This window comes from Scyliorhinus torazame, chromosome 6 (genome assembly GCF_047496885.1).
Source record: "Scyliorhinus torazame isolate Kashiwa2021f chromosome 6, sScyTor2.1, whole genome shotgun sequence".
Taxonomy (NCBI): domain Eukaryota; kingdom Metazoa; phylum Chordata; class Chondrichthyes; order Carcharhiniformes; family Scyliorhinidae; genus Scyliorhinus; species Scyliorhinus torazame.
The window spans coordinates 215,735,737-215,759,778 of record NC_092712.1 but is presented as its reverse complement, the minus strand read 5'-3'; the positions used below and the strand labels follow the sequence as shown (position 1 = coordinate 215,759,778).

The 24,042-nt window shown below is 45.3% G+C and overlaps 1 protein-coding gene across 1 annotated transcript in view; it reads right to left on the bottom strand.

Moving 5' to 3' along the window:
- The window catches only part of jazf1b (JAZF zinc finger 1b), a 397,554-nt gene that overhangs the window by 190,839 nt on the left and 182,673 nt on the right, over nt 1-24,042 (bottom strand). The window contains exon 2 of the mRNA XM_072509396.1: nt 23,519-23,591. Coding sequence (XP_072365497.1) covers nt 23,519-23,591 — 73 coding nt within the window. The remainder of the gene's footprint in view (nt 1-23,518; nt 23,592-24,042) is intronic.

The window sequence follows — 24,042 nt, the reverse complement described above, 5'->3', positions numbered from 1 at the left end:
ATGGTCCGCTTCTGTATCTATGGAGTTACAAAAGATGCGATCATCAACGAACATTCTCACTTTTGACCTGATGGTGGAAGAAAGATCATTGATGCAGCAGCTGAAGATAGTTGGGCCTACGAACCCTTGAAGTAACGTCCTGGGACTGGGATGATAGACCTCCAACCACCATCTTCCTTTGTGCTCCGTATGACTCCAGCCAGTGGAGAGTTTTTGCCTTTATACTTGTTGAGTCCAGTTCTGTCAGGGTTCCTTGATGCCATGCTTGGTCAATTGAGGCTTTGTTGTCAAGAGCAGTCACTCTCACCTCACCTCAAGTTCAGTTCATTTATCCCTTTTCGGACAAAGGCTTTAAGTCAGGAGCGGAGTGGCCCTGATGGAACCCAAACTGAGTGTCAGTGAACAGGTTATTGCTTGGCCAAGTATGGTACGTACGCTCGACTCAAAGCAGGCCCTTTCTCATTGTTTGCTGGTGCTTCGTACCAAGCTGTTTTTCTTGGCCAATTTTTGTCAGCGGTGGCTCATAATACAGAATATCTGTGATGAAAATTCTGGGCCTCAGTAATTGAGTCGCAACCTCCTCTCTTCCAAACAACCCACCAAAGCGACGACCATACTATCCCCACTAACCCAACACCTTGCATGTGGCCCTGTTCTCCACCACTGTCAAAATATCCATATGAAATCATAAGGAGGCACCCTCAACAGCTGCAATCCAAAGCCCTGCCCAAGCTCCTCCAACTACCCCACGGCCCTTTGTAGCCCCTATTCCAAATCCGAGCCTACCCATGCCAATCCACCACCTTTTGCCCTTACATAGGGCGGCACGGTAGCACAGTGGTTAGTACAGTTGCTTCACAGCTCCAGAGTCTCAGGTTCGATTCCCGGCTTGGGTCATTGTCTGTGCGGAGTCTGCACGTTCTCCCCGTGTCTGTGTGGGTTTCCTCCGGGTGCTCCGGTTTCCTCTCACAGCCCAAAGATGTGCAGGTTAGGTGGATTGGCCATGCTAAATTGCCCTTAGTGTCCAAAAAGGTTAGATGGGGGTTACTGCTTTACAGGGATCGGATGAAGGTGTGAGCTTAGATAGGGTGATCTTTCCATGGGCCTGTGCAGATCCCAGTCTTCACCATGGGCAGACCCCAGTTCTAAATGTCTATTGAGAATTCACAATTTAAAAAAAAAAATCTCACTGATAAAAACCCATTCTCGGCATTCTCTCAATCATTTTTAAAAACAAGCATTTATATTCATAGTCTTCAAAGACTTCATCAGCACTTGGAGCTGTCAATTAAACTGAGAACCAATAGCACCCCTTAAATAAGTCATGCAGTACAAATCCTATAATGATAACCCTAATGTCAACAAAAATAATTAAATAGCAAATACTGATTTTTTTTAACCTGGCAACTTTTTTTAATTTTAGGTCAGGAAATTTTAATCTCTCAACAGCTTAACAGTTTCAATGAGCTTTAACAGTTCCCTTGACAGTTCAATGAGCTTATTTAATTTTTAAGCACATTCATGTCTACTTTTAACAATCCCAAAGAGCACCTTATCTCACCCATGGGTGTCCCTGGTCCAATTGAAAAGGATACCTTACCTCTTCAAAGAACTCAGTTAACTTTAGACCGGAAAGGTCTAATGTGCATAAGTCACATTTCAGAGAGTCCACTAGCCAAAATTGGATCTGACTGAAGACAGCTTCTCTTTAACATGTGCAGTTGCCTCCATGAACCACAGACTGGAAATGTTCAACCCCTCCCTGCTCCCCTGGGTTTGGCCAGTTTCTGGACTCATGCTTCAGGACCCATTTCCGCTTTGACTGGGTGCCTTTTGTTCGGAGCAAAATTCAGGCCAGGATTAATGCTTTGAGTCGAATATGACTCTTTTGCTATTTTGATCTCTGAACTAACTGTGGATATAAAGACAGAGAACAAATTATAGTATTTAGTATATTTAATATAATTAGTGTTCAATAAATCCCCGATAGGAATGCCAGTTGCAGGACAAAAACAGAAGGGACTCCAGAAAATTGCACCAGACCGTGTAAGTAATCCAACAGCTGTAATTCTTTTAAGTTTTTTACATCTGTTCCACACTATAAAGATGATTTTGTAGCAAAGGAACCCACTGGTACACCGCGGGTGTCAGGACCATGCTAGCACTTATAAGTTGCTTTCAGTAGCATACAAAGCTTCAGTTAATGTAACAGAAACCAATAAGTTAGAATAAATGCCCAGACTGGAGAAGATTTGGCAGTAGTGTATCTCCAATGTCTGTGTAAATTTCACTTTTGTTCTTGGTTTATTTAGTTGATTTGTGCTTGGGTACACAATTTCAAACTATGTTGGCGACATAAAGTAGGCAGTTTTGAAAATGAAGAAGAACTGTAAAAGACTTTGGGAAGAAATAAATAAGTTAGTAGAATGGGCAGAGGTGACAGATGTAATTCAATAAGTTTGGTGTTATACATTTCTGGAAGAAAACAATAAATGAGACTATACAATGTAATTGCTGCTAGAGTGCATCACCACACCTGATTTGGCAAAAGAACTAAAGACCGGCAAATAAGGATTTGCAGAACGATAGCATTTAGTCTGAAAATTGTTTGTTCACAACCGAAAAACTAATGCTTTGGAATTCGAAGTGCACTGTTTCTTTCGATTGATTTTGTTTGGCAGTACCTAATGAAGTGATAGCAATGGCCATGCTGGTGTTGAAGTTGAGGGCATTAATCTTGAAGATGTACGGTTTGGTGTCTGATGGCAAAAGGATTATATAGTGCAAGGGTGGCACAGTTGATTAAGTAACAAAGTATTTCTCAAGGATCTGCTGCTGCAAAGCTCTGGCTGCAGGCAAGATCGATGAATCTTGTTCTTTCTTCCCATTCTGCTGTTCTTCCCACTCATGTGCTTCCATTTCTACTTCCCCAGGTGGCTCTCAAGATTGCACATTCATGGAACATGAACTGAAAGTCAACTAATCAAGAGATCCTCTCGGGGCTTCTTGACAGAACAACTCCAGTCTTATCTAGGCAAGAGAAGCTGTTTGAGAATGCAAGTTGCTTGTTCAATCAGAGCTCTGTTAGAGGCATGACTGTCATTGGAACACTCCTCTGCTTCTGTGGTTGGAACCCTAACTGATTTTATGAGTTGCATGCTCAGGAGTACATATTACGCCTCAGCAATTAGTTTGATCTTGGTGCAGTGGAATGGGGATTGAGCACAGAACGATAAAGGCATCATGAGAACTGCCAGGAAATCAGATACAAACTTGCAAGATGCACACACCAGCTGAATGTTAAGTGATTGAAAGCCCATCCTGTTGACAGACATTGTATGGTCCTTGATATGGAACATGCATTGCTTTGAGAGTGCAGTCATATATGCCCTTTAAATATTCTGGTGCAGAGTTTTTCCTGCCTGTAACCATCAAGGATTTGTGGGTGGATTTCAAATGAAAAACTGTCAGCAGTTCAATGTGGCACAATCATCACCAGCAAGGCAGAGGAACCTAATTTACATATATTTTACGGCTTTGCTGCTGGGCTGAGTTGACTGAAGGTCCCCTGTTTCAACATGACAACTGACATAACCCCGGAAAAGCTCGGGTCCAGAAGACTGTAATGCAAAATTTGGAAGCCAAAGTTTCATTAGAAAATGGGAGGTGTGCATTGCATTTCTCCACTCAAAAATAATAGTCGAACACTGGGTGGAGCCTTATCATCTTGGTCTCTGGGCAACAGTGGATCTATTTCTGGGTCACAAACCTAACCGCCAAGTAGTAGGCCTTGAATTGGTATTTGCCAAAGCAAACCAATTAACCAGAAATGAAGGATCTCTATTTACAGAGATCCAGGATGTCTGATGTCATTCACTGAGTAAAGAGGCAGAAAAGAGGAAGAACATGGATTGAAAGCTCCTGGATGGCTGCCTGGAGGTAATACTGGAAGCAGACAGGTCAGAGAAGTACTCTTTTCAGAGAATGGCAGTAGGAAGCCTGGCAGCCTCCCTGAACAGACATGATTTGAGATTTCAGAGGAGGTCAGCAATGAGGTCTGGTTGAATGCTCTGCAGTTCTCAGCTTACAGTAATCACTCTCTCACCTCCCGAATACATTTCTGCACAACTATTATCTCAGCCAAACACTGCTGCCACTAATATTAATTTTGCCCCAGGTTGCTCCTCAAGTCTCCACATCAGCAAACAGTACTAATATTTACCTGCAACTGCTGCTCTCTCCACCTCAATCCCACAGCCAATCCCCCAATGTCTTACCTTCATCCTTAGAAATCACGTAACCCCTTACAATCCTAATTGTCTGCCTTTTTCATTGCAGGAGGTGAGAGTTCACAACTGATGGGAGGGGCAGTAAAGTGGGGCTTAAATGACAGTCACAGGTCATCCTAACATTGATGGAGGAAGAAGCCCTGGAGAAGCCTTGGAGATCGGCAGGTTGGTTGCAGTGCAAGTGGTTACCAATGGAGATGGGGGGTGCCAATGAAACCTGGTGAAAGCATTAGAGTTCACATCGCTATTTGGCACAGTCCTGTCACTTATGGTGAATTAATGCTGTTAGTAAATAAACTATAATCAGTGAAATGCTAAACTGGAACGCTATTTCTCCTTCGTGCAGCACGGATGTTATTCTTTCACCTTCCACGAGTACATTCCCGGATGCAACAGATGGGGGAGGAGGGAGTGGAATCCTGAAAGGAGGAACACGACTCAGGCAAGCACCAATGATCCATGAGCAATCTCCACCAGGGCAGAAACAGACACCTGGATGAGTCCAGCCTCACAGGCAGACAGAGTGGTATATGATCAGAAGCACTTCATTTAAGAGTAAGGGCAGGTACGACAGCAAAGACAACTGTCGAGAATCTCCATTAGCTGGCTAGGAACGCCTCAAGTTCTGCACAGCTGAACACCAATGTTGAGATTCGGGACTTAAGGTACGTGTAGAGCAGTAAAGGGAAATGTGTGGACATCAGAATTTCTGGAGACGGTGCACACCCCTGTGCAGAAGGTAGAGGAGTCCTTGAGCGTTGTGATGTTTCCAGCACTTGTGCCCATGGCCAGTTCCACTGAATGAATGGCCAACCTCATGGAGAGTCAGATCCAACAAACCAATGAGTGGATGCTGGCCCACACCAATGGTTTCACACTATGGAGGTGACCTTGCAAAGCATTGATCGATAAGCCACCTTAATGGCAGAGAGCTACAATCAACTGCAGCCAGACCGGAGGGGGATCATGGCAGTGGGGCTCTTCTCAAGGTGTCTCCAGTTCACGATTTTTGCCCTCGGGCCCTCTGATTGAGCCACACACTGCGCCCTACCTCCACGACCAAATCTGATCCCGCATATATGCAATTTTGGGCAGATTTTGGTGGGCGCTTCACAGGCTCTAGAGCCTAGAAGCTGTTGCCATGGGCAAATCAAATGTTAGAGCAGGGGAACAAGCAACCAGTCTCCAACTCTGCTGAAGCCATGTTAAAATAAGAGAAAGGGGACATGAATACAGTCTTAACTGTACAAAACGAATCACATGGGCCCTTGTCCCCCAGGAGCCATCCACTGAGGCTGTGTGGTGCAAAGATCTGTGGCACAAGAGACTGCTAAGGATGAATATTTCATGGCAACTTCCTGGATACTTGGCACAAACTTGGTGTATCCTCTTGCAAACGTCTCACATCAGCTGCATATTGAAGCGGATTCTATTCTGATTGATTAAAATATCTGGTTGCTCTAATGGTGCCTAGGTGCAGTCATGCCCTAGATCGATGGAAATCCCGTGAGGGAGTGAATCTCATAGACCCCAGCTTCACAGGCTGAATCTATAAATGGTAGAACTCTTGTGAATTCTGACAGGCAGAGAGATCTGGGCGTGCATATCCACCGATCATTGAAAATGGCAACTCATGTGGATAAGGTGGTCAAGAAGGAATACGGCATGATGGCCTTCATCGGTCAGGGCATTGAATATAAAAATTGGCAAGTCGTGTTACAGCTGTACAGGACCTTAGTTAGGCCTCATTTGGAATATTGCGTACTCTTCTGCTCGCCACACTAACAGAAGGATGTGGATGCTTTGGAGAGGGTACAGAAGCGGTTTGCTAGGATGGTGCCTGGTATGGAGAACATTAGCTATGAGGAGAGGTTAGATAAACTCGGTCTGTTCTCGCTGGAACGACGGAGGCTGTGGGGTGACCTGATAGAGGTCTCCAAGATCATGAGTGGCATAGACAGAGTGGATAGTCAGATGCCCTTTCCTAGGGTAGGAGAGTCAAGTACTAGAGGACACAGGTTTAAGGTGCGTGGGGAAAAGTTTGGAACTGATGTGCGAAGCAAGCTTTTTACACAGTGTGTAATAAATATATGGAACGCACTGCCTGGGGAGGTGGTGGGAGCAGGTACGACAGTGGCATTTAAGGGGCATCTAGACAAATATATGAATAGGATGGGAATGGAAGGATACGGACTCCCTAAGTGCATACGTTTTTAGTTTAGGCAAGTACCATGATCGGTGCAGGCTTGGAGGGCAGAAGTGTCCGTTCCTGTGTTGTATTGTTCAAAGTTAATGTAGATGGATCCTCTTGCAAAAGAATGATTAGTGAGCTGGCTGATTCAGTGGTGGAAGGCACATTGCGAGATCCTACAGGTACAAATTGAGGGCTGCGGTCACCTTGACCAACCTGGGAAATAGGCAGCCACTTGCTCCTGTTGACCTTAGGTTTTCCTCCAGGAAGGTGCATAGGTCCGCAACCACACCTGGCCTGTTAACCGCAGGATTCTGAGACAATACTGTTCAAATGGGTCTAGGAAACTGACCCTTGGCCTATAGATCCTGTGCTCAGGATATTCCATGTGCTGCCCTCTGGCCATCCTGTCTGATTTGGCCAGTTGCATGTTACTGAAGAATGCTGCTGCTACTTGTTTTGGAAGTTGTTTCCATTGTTGCTGAGCTGGAAAATGCTGCATCTCCTCTTCAGTGGCTCAGCCAACTTCTGATTATGTATTCTATGGCACCGTGCAATGTCACAGGCAATAGTGGAATTTGCCCTTCAAAGGTGTCCAAGGTACTTGAGATTTTCCACCAATGTCCTGATCCAACACAAAATCACTTACTTAATCCTGAGGGAACTTCTTCAGTCCAGACCTCTGACTCTGGCAGGCCTCAGGCTAGGTGGTTCACTCTTTACTGTCCTAATTTCAGGTCAGTTTCAGTCTTCAATTACTTCCTGTTGTACCCTGAGCTTCGCCAAACTGCTGAGTTACAGACACAGCATGTGACCCAAAGAAGCATTGCATTCTTAAAATACCTTTCCACTGCCTATTTAAATCTCAAAGTGCTTCATATACTTTGTAGTGAATAACTAAGTTAACTATTATTTATTGGAGATTGCTGTCACTGAAAAGAAAATTGGTCACAATATTAAAAAAAGTCTCCTGCTTCATTACTGTCACCAAAGATCAATTTCACCTATTTATCTTGCAAAACATCAATAGGTTTACTGCCTAAGGAGTAATTGCACAAATGAATCATTAAAAAAAGTGTTGCCTTCCAACTTCCAATCAGAAATTGCATGGGATATCAACTCGTAGGTTATTCATTAGATTTTATAGAGAATGAGCAGTTGTGGTAACTGCAACACTTCCCCCATCAGGCTTTTCCCATCACACTGAAACCTCAGCTTATGCTATAGTTACTTCTGATTGACAATCGCCCAACACAACCGATGTCAACTCTGACCCCTCCCAGCTCCAAAATTATGTATCCAAAATAGGTTAGCTGAGCTTTGTAAAAATTGGGCCTTTGCCCCAAAACAAAGGCTCCCACCTCTAACTTTATTTGTGCCTAGGTTGCTTTGTCCTCCTTCCTTGCTTCTTTCCACCACTGCTCTCACTACCCGACCCAGGGACTTGTGGTTCCCTTCGCATCCTGCCCCCCACCTACTGCTGCTGTCTCTTCCCCCCATCCTGTACCCAGAAATGGGGCACTGGCTCATTCAGTCGGGATTCTGGAATTGGCCTTAACATCTTTAAAGCACTGACCAAGATAATAAAAACACAATAAGCACTTGAAAAAAATGTGTTGCTAGGCGCAGTATACGCTTTGTTGTATGTTGTGTCTGTCTATAGTTATGGTCTCCTAAGCATTGCTCATAAAAATACAATAGGTTGTCTAGGTTTTATTTTTTGGCAATAGACCAGTGCCTTAGTAGCAAAGGAAATGTGCTTTCACTTTTCTTCAGCTGAAGGCTGATTAAGTACAGTTAAAATAGTCATTATTATACTGTTTTGCATTAAAAGTTAATTAGAAAAGAAATCAATTGTTTGGATCTATTACTTCTCATTAAGATTCTCTTTTCTTTAGGTCCCATCTCCAAATATACTCAAAATCTAGGCTGTGAAAATACTTTTGCATAAATAAAACCATCTGTGTCACTGGCTGCTATATGCGTAATAGCATTTAGGATTTGTCTCAATCAGCTTCCTGTTAAATGACAGCTTTGACCTAAATACTTCATCTTCATCACACATTCAACACACCTACCAACACCAGAAAGATAAAGTTACCAATATTGAAAACAAAAGATATTTGAGATGACAGTGATGCCATTCTGCCAGAAAACACTGCATTAAAAAATACAAAATGCGAAAACAAACATTAGCACAAAACTGTATTCAAAGTTATACATAACTTAAAGATTAAAACTAAAATAGGAATATTCCATGGCGAGCCATGTACACAGAACACCAGACAGTTAGCCTGTTCCACTGAGCAATATTCAGGCACATCCAGTTGATTTTTACTCTTCTGTGCTCTGTCAGAGTGCTCCCTCATGTGGCCATCGTCAGTTCTTTCAACCACAGGGTAAAACACCGCAATGGAAAATCGAAGGCAGGCTGAGCATTCAATTTCCTTAATCATTTTTTAAAATGTGAAGATAAACTGTTCACTACGAGAAGTCTGTAGCTGAAGTAAATGATCAAAGGAGAATGGATTAACTTGAGCATGAAACTAAAAACAATAAGGAATCTAAATATTTTGTCCAGAAGGTGGGAAATATGATGAATGGAGTGAGGTTAAATCATTTTAGACGGAAAATCAAATGTGCACATGTGTAATTCTCACAACATAGTGTGCGGAACCTACCTACCTATTTCAAGTCTGGGGTGGGGCGAATACCAGTCCAATACTGTCTGAGGGTGGGAGCTTCTGTGTTACCTGCAGAAGAGGGTGGAAAAGGATTCTACACCAGCTTTGGCCAAGGGGCATGCTGGATGTCAAGACCCTGTATACCAGGGCATCCTGATAGAAGCCACGGTGAACCTGCAGGCGGGGTGGCATTCAAAAGGATGATGTACTTTAAAGGTAGATGCACTAACTCTTTTAAAAGTCCTTGTTTTTTGCTTTTTTGGCTTTCAGCTGGAGTTTGTGCCAGGTGCAATTGTTTAAGTTTGCCCCAAGCTCCATTTCTTGGCAACAGAAAATCTGCACCCATCAACCAGTTGCAAAGCCCCTAGAAAATCCACCTGGAAATGACTGTGATAACCTACCTTTTAAGACTCTGGGTATGCTATACCAGGGTTTAACATGGAGCCCAGCACTTGCAATATGTAGCCACGATAATGTCTGATTTTCGTCTGAAACGTGACTGTCTTCTTGCATGTATGCTGAAACTGCCCCCCACAGGTGAAAGAGAAAAATCAATATCACAAACATCTGAAACAGCACAACCTGTGCTTGAGTAACCATCAAAAAGGTCGAGTGTTGGGCTTAACTGCCACTTGTCTGTAGCCAGCTGCCTGCACCCAGGGCAGGGGCGCCTTTCCTTCCATCCTACTTTTCAAGTCTTGGCAAGGTTGCGAATGGGATGAGATCAATTTGCTGTGAATTAAGGTCACTGTAATGTTCCTTGTATTGTTCGCCAAGATAGTCAAAGTCGTCGGGCGCGATTCTCTGCCGTTTCAGAGAATCGCCTGGGTCGCCAAATTTTCCCGCGACGCCGGTCCAATGCCCTCCCGCGATTCACGGCGCGGTCCAGTGAATCGCCCGAGACAGCCAAAATGGCGATTCACCGGTACCCCCGCGATTCTCAGTGCCGGATGGGCCGAGCAGCCTGCCCAAAACGGCGGGTTCCCCCCGGCGCCGTCCACACCTGGTCGCTGCCGGTGGGAACAGCGCGGGAATGCTGGGGGGGGGGCCTCAAATGGGGTTTGGCCCGTGTTCGGTGCCCACCGATCGTCGGGCCGGCTTCTCTGAAGGAGGACCTCCTTTCTTCCACAGCCCCACAAGATCCGTCGGACATCTTCTTGCGGGGCGCACTCGGGGAGGACGGCAACCACGCATGCGCGGGTGACGCTAGTTTTGCGGCGCCGGCCGCGTCATGTATGCGGCGCCACCTTTACGCGGCGCCAAGGCCTGGCGCGCGTAAATGATGCTGCGCCGCTCCTAGTCCATTTTCGGGCCCTGAATCGGTCGGGATAGGGGCCGTTTCGCGCCGTTGTGAACCTCAACGGCATTCATGATGGTGCGAACACTCTGTCCCCATTTCAGAGAATCGCACCCGTAGTGTTTACAAAGAACATTGAGCTATATATTTAAACCAAAACTAGTTTATTTTACACTGCTTGAAATGGTTCGCGCACTCGACTGAGTAACAGCTAACAAAATAATAGTATTGAATCTATGTTACAGTAATTAATTTTCTCTCTCATACAACCAACACTCGAACTCAACCTCGCACTAACCTTCTAGATCAGCTTCTCCCAGAATGCTAAGAGACGCAGCCTTTTATAAGACTCAGTGATGCCATCTAGTGTTGATATACATGATCATCGTCTTGTTAACCCTTTACTCTCCTTAGATTATACATATTATTACAGTCACCTCATAAGGTTGTTGAAATTGGCATCCTCTGGTATCTTAACTGTCCACCAATGGAAAGTTTTTTCTGATCTACTCTATCTTGACCCTTTATGATTTTGAACATCTCTATCAAATATCCTTTCAACATTCTCTTCTCCAAGATAAACACCCTAGTTGGTTATTCTTTTTAATTATTGAAGGTCTCTAATGCCAAAGTCAGACTATTACATAAAAAGTTGACAATTTTGAATTCCTTAAATGTTTAATTATTTGAATTTGCTAAAAAGTTAAAACAATTGGGTGTTTAATCTGAAAAATGTTGTCTGACCTGACAATAATGTGTTTAAAATTAATCCAAAATTTAATTATATTAGCATCTTTGTGCAAGTTTTATTGCTATGAAAACTTTAAACAGTGGAGTTTGTTTCTTTCTCCTTTGGGCAATGTTTTGTTTTAAAGTGCGTGAAGTGACATAAGCAGATGAGTCTAACAGTAACGCTCTATTTATAAACATGCAACAGGAACGGTTTTAAAATTCACCCCATAATTTTTCTTTCATGGAATGTAAAGTTATGTCCAGGACATTATTAAATTTAATTTCCTTAAATGTAAGGGGGAAATTTCCCCTTGGCGACAGAAGGAATTTATGCATTGACCCCTTGTGTTCTTACCACAATAAATTTTGTTCCCTATTGAATAAGTGGTCGCCACATGAATACTGATAGAATTTATCTGCAGACAATAGGAGGCATCAAATATGGCATGGTGACGATATGGTTTAAAAGTTCACCTTTAAAAATTCAGACCTTGAGCTTCCAGTGGTGGCCGTGGAGTGAGTGATTGCACACAGGGCAGCTCCAGCTCAAAGGCATTGGTTTGGGTTTGAGGGTGGCACGGTAGCACAGTGGTTAACACTGTTCCTTCACAGCATCAGGGACCCGGGTTCGATTCCTAGCTTGGGTCACTGTGGAGTCTGCACGTTCTCCCCGTGTCTGCATGGGAGTCCTCCAGGTGCTCTGGTTTCCTCCCACAAATCCCGAAAGACATGCTGTTAGGTGAATTGCATATTCTGAATTCTTCCTCAGTGTACCCGAACAGGCGCCGTAGTGTGACAAATAGGGGATTTTCACAGTAGCCTCATTGCAGTGTTAATGTAAGCCTACTTGGGACATTAATAAAGATTATTATTATTATTACCCATTAGTGGGGTAGCTCCGGTAAGAAAGTGGTGCAGAAGATGGAGAGGGAGAGGTTCTCCCCAAGATTGCTATGTCTGCTAGCTACCAGACCCGGCGAAAAATGGTCAAAAACCTGGCTAAGGAATTGGTGGAGATCGTGGCACAGCAATAATCGAGAAAATGGCCGGGTTAGGGGGGGGGGGGGGGGGAGGGTTCTATGCCAGTGGGAAAGGCCCAGATAGAGCAGTTGATGGCCTTCATCAGAAATGAATTTCGACAGCAGGGGAAGGAGGTGCACAGAGACTTGTCATCAAGGGAGCAGTAGCGTCTTTGCGACAGTCGATGGAGCGATTGGAAAAGTGCCTTGAGGCACAAGGGGTGAAGTTATGGGAGACGGAGATGATTGTATCTGACCAGAGGGACCAGATTGTGTTCCTGGAGGCGGAGGTGGGGGCCCTGTGTAAGTAGCTGAGGGTGAAGGTGGAAGAGCAAGAAAACAGGTCCAGGCAGCAGAACCCACGGATTGTGGGGCTGCCAGGTGTGGAAAGGACGAGGCTGGGGAGGAGGGACGGGGATGGGAAATTATGACGCAGCAGAGTTGGAGACTGAGTGTGGTCAGGGGGGGGGCATCTTGGATGGGCCCGATATAGGCTGGTATTAGAGGAGGCAGGGCGGGAGGGGGATGATGGCGGACGGTAGAAGGGAGTGAAAACGTAAGCCTCCAATAAGAATTGTAACGTAGAACGTTCGGGGGCTAAACAGACCGATTAAGAGGTCCCGGGTCTTTGCACACTTGAGAAGTTTGAAGGCGCAGATGATCTTTTTACAGAAACCGCACCCAAGCGAAGGACCAGGTTAGGCTGAGGAAAGGATGGGTGGGACAGGTAATCAATGCGGGGTTTGATTCAACATCTCGTGGGGTGGCCATTTTGTTGAACAAGAGAATGGGGTTTGTGGGGGCCAAGGAAGTACGGGGCAGGGGGGGGGAGGTATGTGATTGTAAGTGGGGTGTTGGAAGGGATGCTAGTTAATGTATGTACGGCGAATTGGGATAATGTGGGTCTGAGAGAGGTTTATACGCACCAATTGATTATGGGTGGAGATTTTAATTGCTTGATGGAACCGAGGATGGACAGGTCGAGCTGTTGCTGTGTGCGTTACAGTTCTTTTTACACATGTTTGTAATAAAATACATTTTTTTTAAATGTTCAGACCTAACCTTTCATCATTTTCTTCTGAAATTAGGATTTATAAAGATAAATGAATGTGGAGTTATTATTTCAAGCATTTGAAGGGAAAATGAATCTACTGTTTAAGGAGACATTAAATTTTCATTGAAATTGTCACAAAGGTTATGCTCCTTTAGTTTTGAAAATATGGTTTTTCAACTGACTGGAAATTTTGCAATTTGAATGGAGACGGAACAAAGTGCTTAAAAATGCAAGGCCACATTCCAAGGTGAAGGTGAGAAACGGACAAATCACTCTTAGGGGAGCGTGGAGAGAGAGAGAGAGACATTTCCTATAATTTGGACACCTATCAAAACCTGTCACAGTCTAAGGAATAGACATAAAAAATGCAAAGTATAGGATACTGAAACAATGGTTGCCACAGACAGACTCACTCAAACTTCTTTGAAATACACAATGTGAAGCCACTTGAGAAAGATTTCAAAATACACAGGCAGCATCAAGAAAGTCTTCAGCAGAGGAAAGAGAGGAATAAGAGTTTCAGGGGATTGTGAGGGGGGAGCAGGGAGCACCGGATAACGCTGTACGTGGACGATCTGTTATTGTTTGTGTCAGACCCGCTGGAGAGTATGGGTAGGATCATGGAAATACTGGAGTGGTTTGGGGCCTCCTCAGGGTAGAAGTTGAACGTTGGGAAGAGTGAGGATACGGCGGAGCTCGGGATCAACTTGGGGGCGCTGCCATTTAAGATGGCTTGGGAAAGGTTCAGGTATGTGGAAATCCAGGTGACGAGAGAAAGGGCTACGATGCACAGGTGGAATTTGACAACATTAGTGGAGGAGATTAGGGGTGATTTCAAGAAATGGGACACACTACACCTGACGCTGGCAGGGAGGGTGCAGGTCGTGAAAATAAATATGCTACCAAGATTCCGGTTTGTCTTCCAGGCTCACCTGATCTTTCTCCCGAAGGCCTTTTTCCGTAAACTGGAGACGGTGATCTCAGAATTTGTCTGGGCGGGTTGGGCGGTATGGATTTCAAATGACACAGGCGGTATCAAGAAAGTCTTCAGCAGAGGAAACAGAGGCATAAGAGTTTCACCTGCTTCGGGAATCAACTCTAGCAGAAGCCAACCAGCAAACCAAGTTCTCATAATAATTGTAACATCCTCTGCGCCAGACCGCATCCAAGAAACCAACTAACCCAAATTGGCTGCAGCATCTAAAATCTACATCTCAAGGACAATCAACGTTCACTTAACCAAACTCTTTTATTTGGACTCTAATTCCTCTTATTTCTGATACGTGTGTGTCTGTGTGTGTGTGTGTGTGTGTGTGTGTGTGTGCGTGTGTGCGTGAGTGCGTGCGTGTGTGTGTTGGGTTTAGAGGCAAATTAATTTGCTCTTTCTTTGACTCAATTAAACTTTGTTTGATTGGCTCCTTATTGCTCCAATTTGGAAAAGACATATCCTTGTGAAAACAAAACTTGAACCTTTGTTGCGACTGTCCAAAGAGGGTGAATAAAGAGGAGCCAGTTCACTTCTTCTCACCTGGTCATAGCAAAGTAAACTGATTGAAATTAGTTTAGATGGTCCTGCTTAATGCTCCGTAACAGAGAAGTCTTTAAGAAAACTGTCAGTCCACCAAAAGCATTATTTGGATTTGGGGCGAAAGGGAAAATGCTGGAAAATCCCAGGAGGTGTGGCAGCCTCTGTAGGGAGAGAAAAGAGCTAACGTTTCCAGTCCAATGACATTTTTTTTAAATAAACATTTTATTGAGGTATTTTTGGTATTGTAACAACAACAAAATAAACAATATACATGAAACCATAAACATAGTGCAAAAGCCATTTACCTCTCGTTCAGGTCCCACTCTTATTGACACCCTACTCTAATCTAATCTAAACTACTCCCCCCACCACCCCCCACCCCCACCCCCGTCTGCTGACGATTAATTTCCCGCAAAGAAGTCGACGAACGGTTGCCACCTCCAGGTGAACCCCAACAGTGACCCTCTCAAGGCGAACTTGATTTTCTCCAAACAGAGAAAGCTAGCCATGTACGATAGCCAGGTCTCCGACTTCGGGGGTTTTGAGTCGCTCCAAGCTAATAGTATCCGTCTCCGGGCTACCAGGGGAGCAAAGACCAGAATGTCTGCCTCTTTCTCCTCCTGGATTCCCAGGTCTTCTGACACCCCAAAAATCACCACCCTTGTTTTTAACACTGCTGACATGACGTCCGCAAACCCATGCCAAAACCCCTAAGCTTTGGACCTGTCCAAAACATGTGGTCCTCCCGCACATTTTGCGCACCTGTCCTCCACCCCAAAGAATCTGCTCATCCGGGCCATTGTCGTGTGAGCCCGGTGAACAACCTTAAATTGTATCAGGCTGAGCCTGGCACATGTTGCGGACGTGTTGACTCTACTCAACGTGTCTGCCCATAGACCATCCTCTATCTCACCTCCCAGCTCCTCCTCCCACTTGCGCTTTAGCTCCTCCATCTCCGTGTCCTCCGACCCCATAAGTTCCTTATAAATGTCCGAGACGCTCCCTTCTCCTACCCACCCTCTGGAAACTACCCTGTCCTGAATCTCCCTTAGCGGTAGGAGCGGGAAGGTTAACACCTGTTTACGAAGGAAGTCCCGCACCTGCAGATACCTGAATTTGTTTCCCCTTGCCAACCCAAACTTTTCCTCCAACGCCCTCATACTTGGAAAGCTCCCCTCTATGAACATATCCCCCATAATCTCAATCCCCGCTCTCCACCATAACCGGAACCCCCCGTCCATACTCCCCGGGGCATACCGGTGATTATCACAGATTGGGGCCCAGACAGATGCTCCCATTGCTCCCACATGCCGCCTCCACTGGCCCCAAACTCTCAGGGCCGCCACCACCACTGCACTGGTAGAGTACCGTGCCGGCGGGAACGGCAGAAGCGCAGTTAACAACGCCCCCAAACTGGTGCCCTTACATGATGCCGCCTCCATACGCACCCATGCCGACCCCTCCCCCACCACCCACTTCCTGATCATGGCTCTATTAGCCACCCAGTAATAGTTACTAAAATTTGGCAGCACCAGCCCGCCCTCTCCCCGACTCCGCTCAAGCAATACCTTCCTTACTCGCGGGGTCTTGCCCGTGATCACTCTGTTGACCTGCTTAAAAAAGGACTGCGGAATAAAGATGGGTAGACACTGAAATACAAATAGGAATCTCGGGAGGACCGTCATCTTCACCGTTTGCCCCTCCCAGACAGAGACAACGGACGCATCTCCGAAAATCGTCCTTCATTTGGTCCACCAGCCGGGCCAGATTCAATTTATGCAGCCGGTCCAATTCCCACGCCACTTGGATGCCTAGGTACCTGAAGCTTCCCTCTACTAACCTAAACAGCAGCTCTCCCAGTCGCCTCTCCTGTCCCCTCACCTGGACCACAAACATCTCACTCTTTCCCATATTAAGCTTATACCCCGAAAACAGGCCAAATTCCCCTAGAACCCTCATGATTTCTTCCATCCCCTCTATTGGGTCCGAAACGTACAGAAGCAGCTCATCCGCATAGAGCGAAACCTCCCCCCCATACCAGTCCTCTCCAGCCCCTCGAGGCTCTCAGAGCAATTGCCAACGGCTCTATAGCCAGCGCAAACAACAGTGGGGGAGGGGGCATCCCTGCCTCGTCCCCCGGTGCAGTCTAAAATAGTCCAATGTTGTCCTATTCGTCCGTACACTTGCCACAGGAGCCTGATACAGTAACCTGACCCAGTCAATAACTGTGTTGAAGTCCCCTCCCATGACCAACCTGTGCGAGTCCAGGTCTGGTATCTTCCCCAGCATCCTCTTTATAAACTCCACATCATCCCAATTTGGCGCAATCCCTCTAGCTTCCCACTGACCATAATGTACCGACCTCCCATGTCTGAGACTATTCTTCCCGCCTCAAACACCACCCGCTTATTGATCAGGATCGCGACCCCTCTAGTCTTTGAATCTAGTCCCGAGTGAAAGACCTGACTGACCCAGCCTTTCCTCAGTCTAACCTGGTCCGTTACTCTAAGGTGCGTCTCCTGCAACATTACCACGCCTTGAATCCCCTAAAATGGCGAAAACACGTGCCCTTTTGACCGGCCCATTTAACCCTTGAACATTCCAGGTGATCAGCCTAGTTGGGGGGCTCACCCCCCCCCCCCCCCCCCAGCCGATCAGCCATCTCCTTTTTTAGGCCCGCCTCCAGCCCGTGCTCCGCACCTCCATCGGTCCATCCCCAGTCATCCCCACCCCCAACCTCCTCTCTGTCCCTCAGCCCAAGTCCCTCCCTTGTCAGCAGAACATTCACCCCCCCCGCCCCCCCTAGTAACAACACCCTGTAACTCAACCCCTTTACTAAGCCAAACATATGCATACCCCCCCACTGCGCTTCCGAGAGCTAGCTCGGTGGCCCCCACCCCCAGGTAGTCTCCAACCTATTGTTCCCTCCCCACCCTCACCCCCCGCTTATACAAACAAACTCCAACATCAAACAATCCCCACACAATTGCCCAACAGAAAAAAAAAACATGATCAAAACAAGCACCCCTCCATCCCCCAACAGTGCAAATGAAAACCTTAACTCACTCAGCTCTACTGCTGGTTCCAAATTAATGCAAACGGCATCACAAACATCTTCCATGAAACCGCAAAATGAGAAACTTTTTACAAAAACAGAGAAACAAAAACATGAACGTTGCAGCCAAGTTCAAAAGTTCTCAATCCATCACCAGCCCTTTCTTTTTCGCAAAGTCCAACGCGTCCTCAGGCGACTCGAAGTAGAAGTGCTGATCCCCATGCGTGACCCAGACGGGCTAGGTATAACAGTCCAAACTTTACCTTTTTCTTAAAAAGGATTGACCCGATCTAGTTGAAGCCTGCTCTTCTCCTGGCCACCTCTACACTCAGGTCCTGGTAAACCCGCAGGATGCTATTGTCCCATTTACAGCTCTGTGTGCTTGGCCCACTGTAGAATGCGCTCCTTATACGCGAACTTGTGGAATCTCACCACCACTGACCTCGGGGGGGGGGGGGGGGGGGGAGAAGGGGTCTCCCATTCGTGGCTTCCTCGCGAGTGCTCTGTGAGCCCTAGCCACCTCCAAGGGACGGGAGAATGCCCCATTCCCCAGCAGCTTCACAAACATTTCTACGATGTATGCCCCAGTGTCCGTTCCTTCGGACCCCTCCGGGAGCACGACGATTATTAGGTTGTCGGCGGGACCTATTTTCTAGGTCCTCCACCTTCTCCAGGAGCTTCTTCTGCTGGTCCATCAGCATCCCCACATCCAGCTCCACCGCAGTCTGATCCTCCTCCTGCTCAGCCAGCGCCTTCTCCACCTTCTGGATCGCCCGATCCTTGGCGTCCAATCCATGTTCCAACCGCTCAATTGACTCTTTTATCGGGTCCAAGCAGTCCCTTTTCTGGGTAGCAAAGCCTTCCTGAATGACGTGCATCAGCGGCTCCATAGACTGCTGGGTCGACAAGCCAGAGGTCCGAACCTCCGCCATGCTGTCTTCTGTTGCAGCTAAAGCCCAAGCCTTCTCTATCTCTTTGTTTCTGCCTTATGAACACTTCTAGTCCTTCTCTCCATGCACAGAAGTGGGAATTCAGTAAACAATTGTCGCTAACAACCGTTTTACAATTCAAGTCCGGTATAAAAACGGGGAAAGGTCCAAACGTCCGACCAGAGCGGGAGCCACCAAATGTGCGACTTACTCCTTCATAGTCGCCACTGGAAGTCCGAGTCCGATGACTCTTTGTCAAAGCTTTGACAAAGAGTCATTGGACTCGAAACGTTAGCTCTTTTCTCTCCCTACAGATGCTGCCAAACCTGCTGAGATTTTCCAGCATTTTCTCTTTCGTTTCAGATTCCAGCATCCGCAATAATTTGCTTTTATTATTTGGATTTGAGGTCATTTTAAACTAATAATGTGGACTCACGGACAATATATCAAGTTATTTGGGGACGTAAAAGCTTCTTAAAATAAAGAATAAACAGAGAACCAGTTCCATTTGCAGCTGAAGTTATGATCTTTATCCAATTATGGGCTGACATGCTATGTGTTGCTATTTGCACTGGGGATTCTGACGGGTCTTAAAACAGTGCAAACCAGAATAGCTCTTTTTTTTAATATAAATACATGGAAACTAAAATCACTTCCAGTCTCATTAAGCAATTAAAATCTTAATGGTATGTGTTGGTGAAGGTGCAAAAGTATTCAAATATTCTATAAAGTCACAGATTTGAAATTTGAATGCATATTGCTTCCGCTCTCATTTTTCTTGGAGGGGCTTTTACCTGGCAGTTATTGAAGGAGTTCAATGAAAGGCAAAGATACCCAATAGCTTGGGCCACTCATTTACTTTGGGTGAGAATGACAAATTTTGCTTGTGTGCGCGTTTCTGGCTTCCAAATGTGTGCAATTCTGGGATATTTTGATTTCTGGAATCTAGCTTTCTTTTTCGATTTCTTTGTGCAAACTACACGTCTGTGGCCAGGCCTTTAGCTCTAGTTATGCCTAAATGCATCTAAAATTTCTCCTGATGTACATATAATGAGACCTGCCTTCATCCATATTTGAATTGGGCCTGCAATTACCATACCCGATGTGAAATCTTGGGTTTTGTACTACCTTGTGTTCATACTTCATACAATTTGAGAGATTAATTCAAGTTAAGCAGGTACTGACTGACCTGTATCCATCGGGCACAGGATTGGAAACCAGAGAATGGAATTGCCATTGTACAGATGAGGCTAATTCTGAATTACGGTGTGCAGTTTGATAACCTTACCTCAAAAAACAGATAGATGTTTTAGGAAGAACTCAGAAAAGGGAAGCGAGGATAATTCCTGGCCTTGAAGAAATAAATTATGAAGTATAAAGGAAAATACAAGGGAGGCATGATAAAAATTAGTTTAAAAAGGTATACGGCGGAACTAAAGGAACCTGTTATCATGGATATCTCGAATATAGAAATAGAGAATACAATTATAGAATTTGGAAGCTAATAGAGAAATTAGAGATTAGGAGATACATTTTTGTAACAGCACTGTAGATGATTCTAGGTCATTGACACCTGTAATAAAGGAGCCAGAACAATTTTGCAAAGAAGGGTTCCCCCCACTGGGAAAGACAGGTGATCAACAGGTGGTGTGGTTCCCCCCACTGGGAATGTCATCTTTTGATTGAATAGGACTAGGCAAAGCCTAAAGTAGTAGCGATCTGCAAAATTATATGTCCTCTGCTCATTTCTCCATGCCACGCATCATGCTCTTTCCTGATCAGTTGCTCATGGGAGCACCCCATTTTCAATTTCAAGTTGTCTAACATCATCATTCTTTCTCCCTCTGGGTCTATACCCCTCTAATCTTCCTTACATCACATCCTTCGGAAAGCATTTATTCCATAGAATATGGCCAATCCAACTTGGTTGCTTTTTCCTGAAGATAATCACTGATGATGTTTTCTTCTTCACCAGTCTGAGAACTTCCTCACTGTTCTCAAACTGACCCACTCCATCCTTCTCCAGAAACACATTTCACAACTTTCTAATCATTGGATGTCTGCTTTGTGCGAGGTCCATGCTTCAGTCTTGTACAACAAGATACTCCAAATAAGTCTTGCTAAATTTTTTCTTAAGATCTTTTCTCATTCTTAGGCAGAGCAATTATAGCTCTGATTTTTTTAAATCACAATAACACCTTCTGACAGTGCTTCACACATAATCAAAATGAAGGAGATGGATGGTTCCAATTAAGTCTGGAATTGAAAGCCAGTCTCAATAATTGTGACCATAAAACTATCATTGATTGCTGTACAAACCCCTCCAGCTCACTAATGTCCTTAAGGGAAGGAAATCTACTGCCGTTATCCAGTCTGGCCGACATGTGTCTCTGGAGCCACAAAAATATGATCGACTCTAACTGTCCTCTGAAATAGTCTTGCAAGTCACTCAGTTCAAGAGCAATTAGGGATGGGCAACAAATGCTGGCCTTGCATGTGACGCCCATATCCCACGAAAGAGTAAAAAAGTAATAACTGTTCCGGCTGTCGACCATTTACCTTGACCTCTACTTTTCCACCATTATTTCAATCTTAATAACTTTCATCTTTTTACATTTATTTTCATTCCATAAGCTTCCATGACAAAGAGTCATTGGACTCGAAACGTTAGCTCTTTTCTCTCCCTACAGATGCTGCCAGACTTGCTGAGATTTTCTAGCATTTTCTCTTTTGTTTCAGATTCCAGAATCCGCAGTAATTTGCTTTATTCCAGTGAAGCACTCTAGGTTGTGCGAGGTCGCAAAAGATGGCACACAACTAAAATTAATTTTCTTTCACAAACTTTTTACTTCATCTGTAATTATACTGGAACAAAACCTATCCCACATTTGCACCTTTTTTTTACTATAAGCAGGCCAATAATACTTCAGGATGTGTGTTCCATAAAAACCTACACAGCAGATACCAGTATGTGTTTTGTTTACCAATATAATCAAATGATCTTGTCCAACTGGCTTTTCTCATGTGAACCTAGTCTGACAGTACTTGGTAGGCTATTCAACAGTGCAGACAACTGATGGAAAAGCTAAACATTTTCTCATCCAACATTAAAAAAAAAATTTTAGAGTACCCAATTCATTTTTCCAATTAAGGGGCAATTTTGCTTGGCCAATCCACCTCCCCTGCACATCTTTTGGGTTGTGGAGGCGAAATCCACGCAAACACGGGGAGAATGTGCAAACTCAACACGGACAGTGACCCAGAGCCGGGATCGAACCTGGGACCTCGGCGCCGTGAGGCTGCAGTGCTACCACTGCGCCACCGTGCTGCCCTCTCATCTAACATTTTAATGATTCGATCAGAATTGGGGAAGGTGCATGGTTCCATATTAAGATGGCTTGACCACAAGATGAAGATTGCAGTTGGAAGGCTGCTGGCTAACCATGAGCAGATCGGAATAAAGCAACAAAGATTATATATATATATATATATATATAATCTGTACTTATAAGGATACATTTAAGGCAAAATGTTGCATCTTGCAGTGTGCATATGGGCAGAATTCTCCGACCCCCTACCGGGTCGGAGAAGCGGCGCGATGCGAATCGCGCCACTCCGCCCCGATGCGGAGAATCGCCGCCATCAGCGCCGGCGTGGCACCGGTCGGGGTATGCGACAACTCATCTATTCTCCGGCCCGGATGGGCCGAGCAGCCGTCATCAAAAAGCTGAGATCCACCGGTGCCGTTCTAACATCCTCTGAGATGGCGGGACCTCGCCGTTGAAGGGTCCGGGGGCGGCCTGTGGGTGGGGAGGGGGGTCTGACCCCGGGGGGAACTCCGTAGTGGCCTGGCCCGCGATCGGTGCCCACCGATCGGCGGGCCGGCCTCTCTGCCCCCCCCCCGGCCTCCTTTCCTCCGCGCCGGCTCCTGTAGCCCTGCGTCATTTGGCATTGGGGCCGGTGCGGGGAATAAGGCCACTGCGCATGCACGAGTTGGCGCCGGACCAATTGCGCATATGCGGACCCCGCGGTGCCGGGTTCAGGTCAGGATCGGCAGCTGGAGGGGCGTAGGCCCCTCCAGCGCCGTCCTAGCCCCCTGTGGGCCGCAGAATGGGGCCCCGGAACGGGCGCCGATGCCGGAATAAAACACTCCCGTTTTACTCCGGCGTCGGCACTTAGCTGTCCGATGGGAGAATCCCGCCCTTGACTTTTGCAGCTATTGGAGCTAAATTAATCAAAAACCATTGCTTAAGGAGCACTTGAGGGGAGGTGATCAAGAAAAACAAGCTTATATCATACCTTATCGCAAACATATCAAAATGTTTCAAGTACAGTAAATTACTTTTGAAATGCATTGACTTAATCTAAAACAAAAAAAGGTAAGAATGCAAAGCAGGATGCTGACTCACTATCATGTATTTTGCACCATCACCCAACTCAAATTTCACTCTCAATGACTCATGGACAGAACAGGGAAGAGTCAAGAAAGGGAAATTGTATTACAGCTATTATTAATAACTATAAATATAATAAATATAAAACATTATTTTGTGGGGTGACACTAGCTTACATAGTTGATAAATAGATTGTCACCTTCAAAATCTTGAAAGTACAAAGTACATTGCATATACTGCATCCCAAAAAATTGGTTTTACATTGTTCTGCTCCCTTTTTTGAAAGAAATCTCCACAAGAAATAACAAAGCGTTCATTTAGGTGTTTGTATGAAAAGTCTTCTTACCTGTTAACATAACTTAGAGCTACATATGTTGGCTGTTGTAGCTCTTGTTTCTCTAACACTCGTGGGTCTGTGTCTGCAGGGAAGAAAACAGAATTATTAATAATTACCAAAACTTCAGACAGGTTCACATTATCTCACGAATAGACTTCTCAAGTATAAAGAAAACAAATTACTGTGTGATCAGATAAAAATGGTCAGTTTTTAAATAATGTAATTTTACTCCAACACAAACGGCCCGGGATATTAAAATAAATAATAAATAATAAAAACTTTACGATCTAATTTTGGCAATAGTGATGTATTGTTTCATTAAAATATAGCTCTTCTTTTCGTCAAGATCCTGGCATTGAGGTTGGAACTCAGTCTCTAGTTGGGGAGGGCCAGACGGGATTTGTGAAGGGCCATCCAATGTGAGGCAACTGCTTATGTGATTCTCACTCCAGCGGTTGGGCTCCTGATGTAATCGTGTCGCTGGATGCAGAAAAAGCATTCGTTAGGGTCGAGTGGAGCTACCTCTTTGTAGT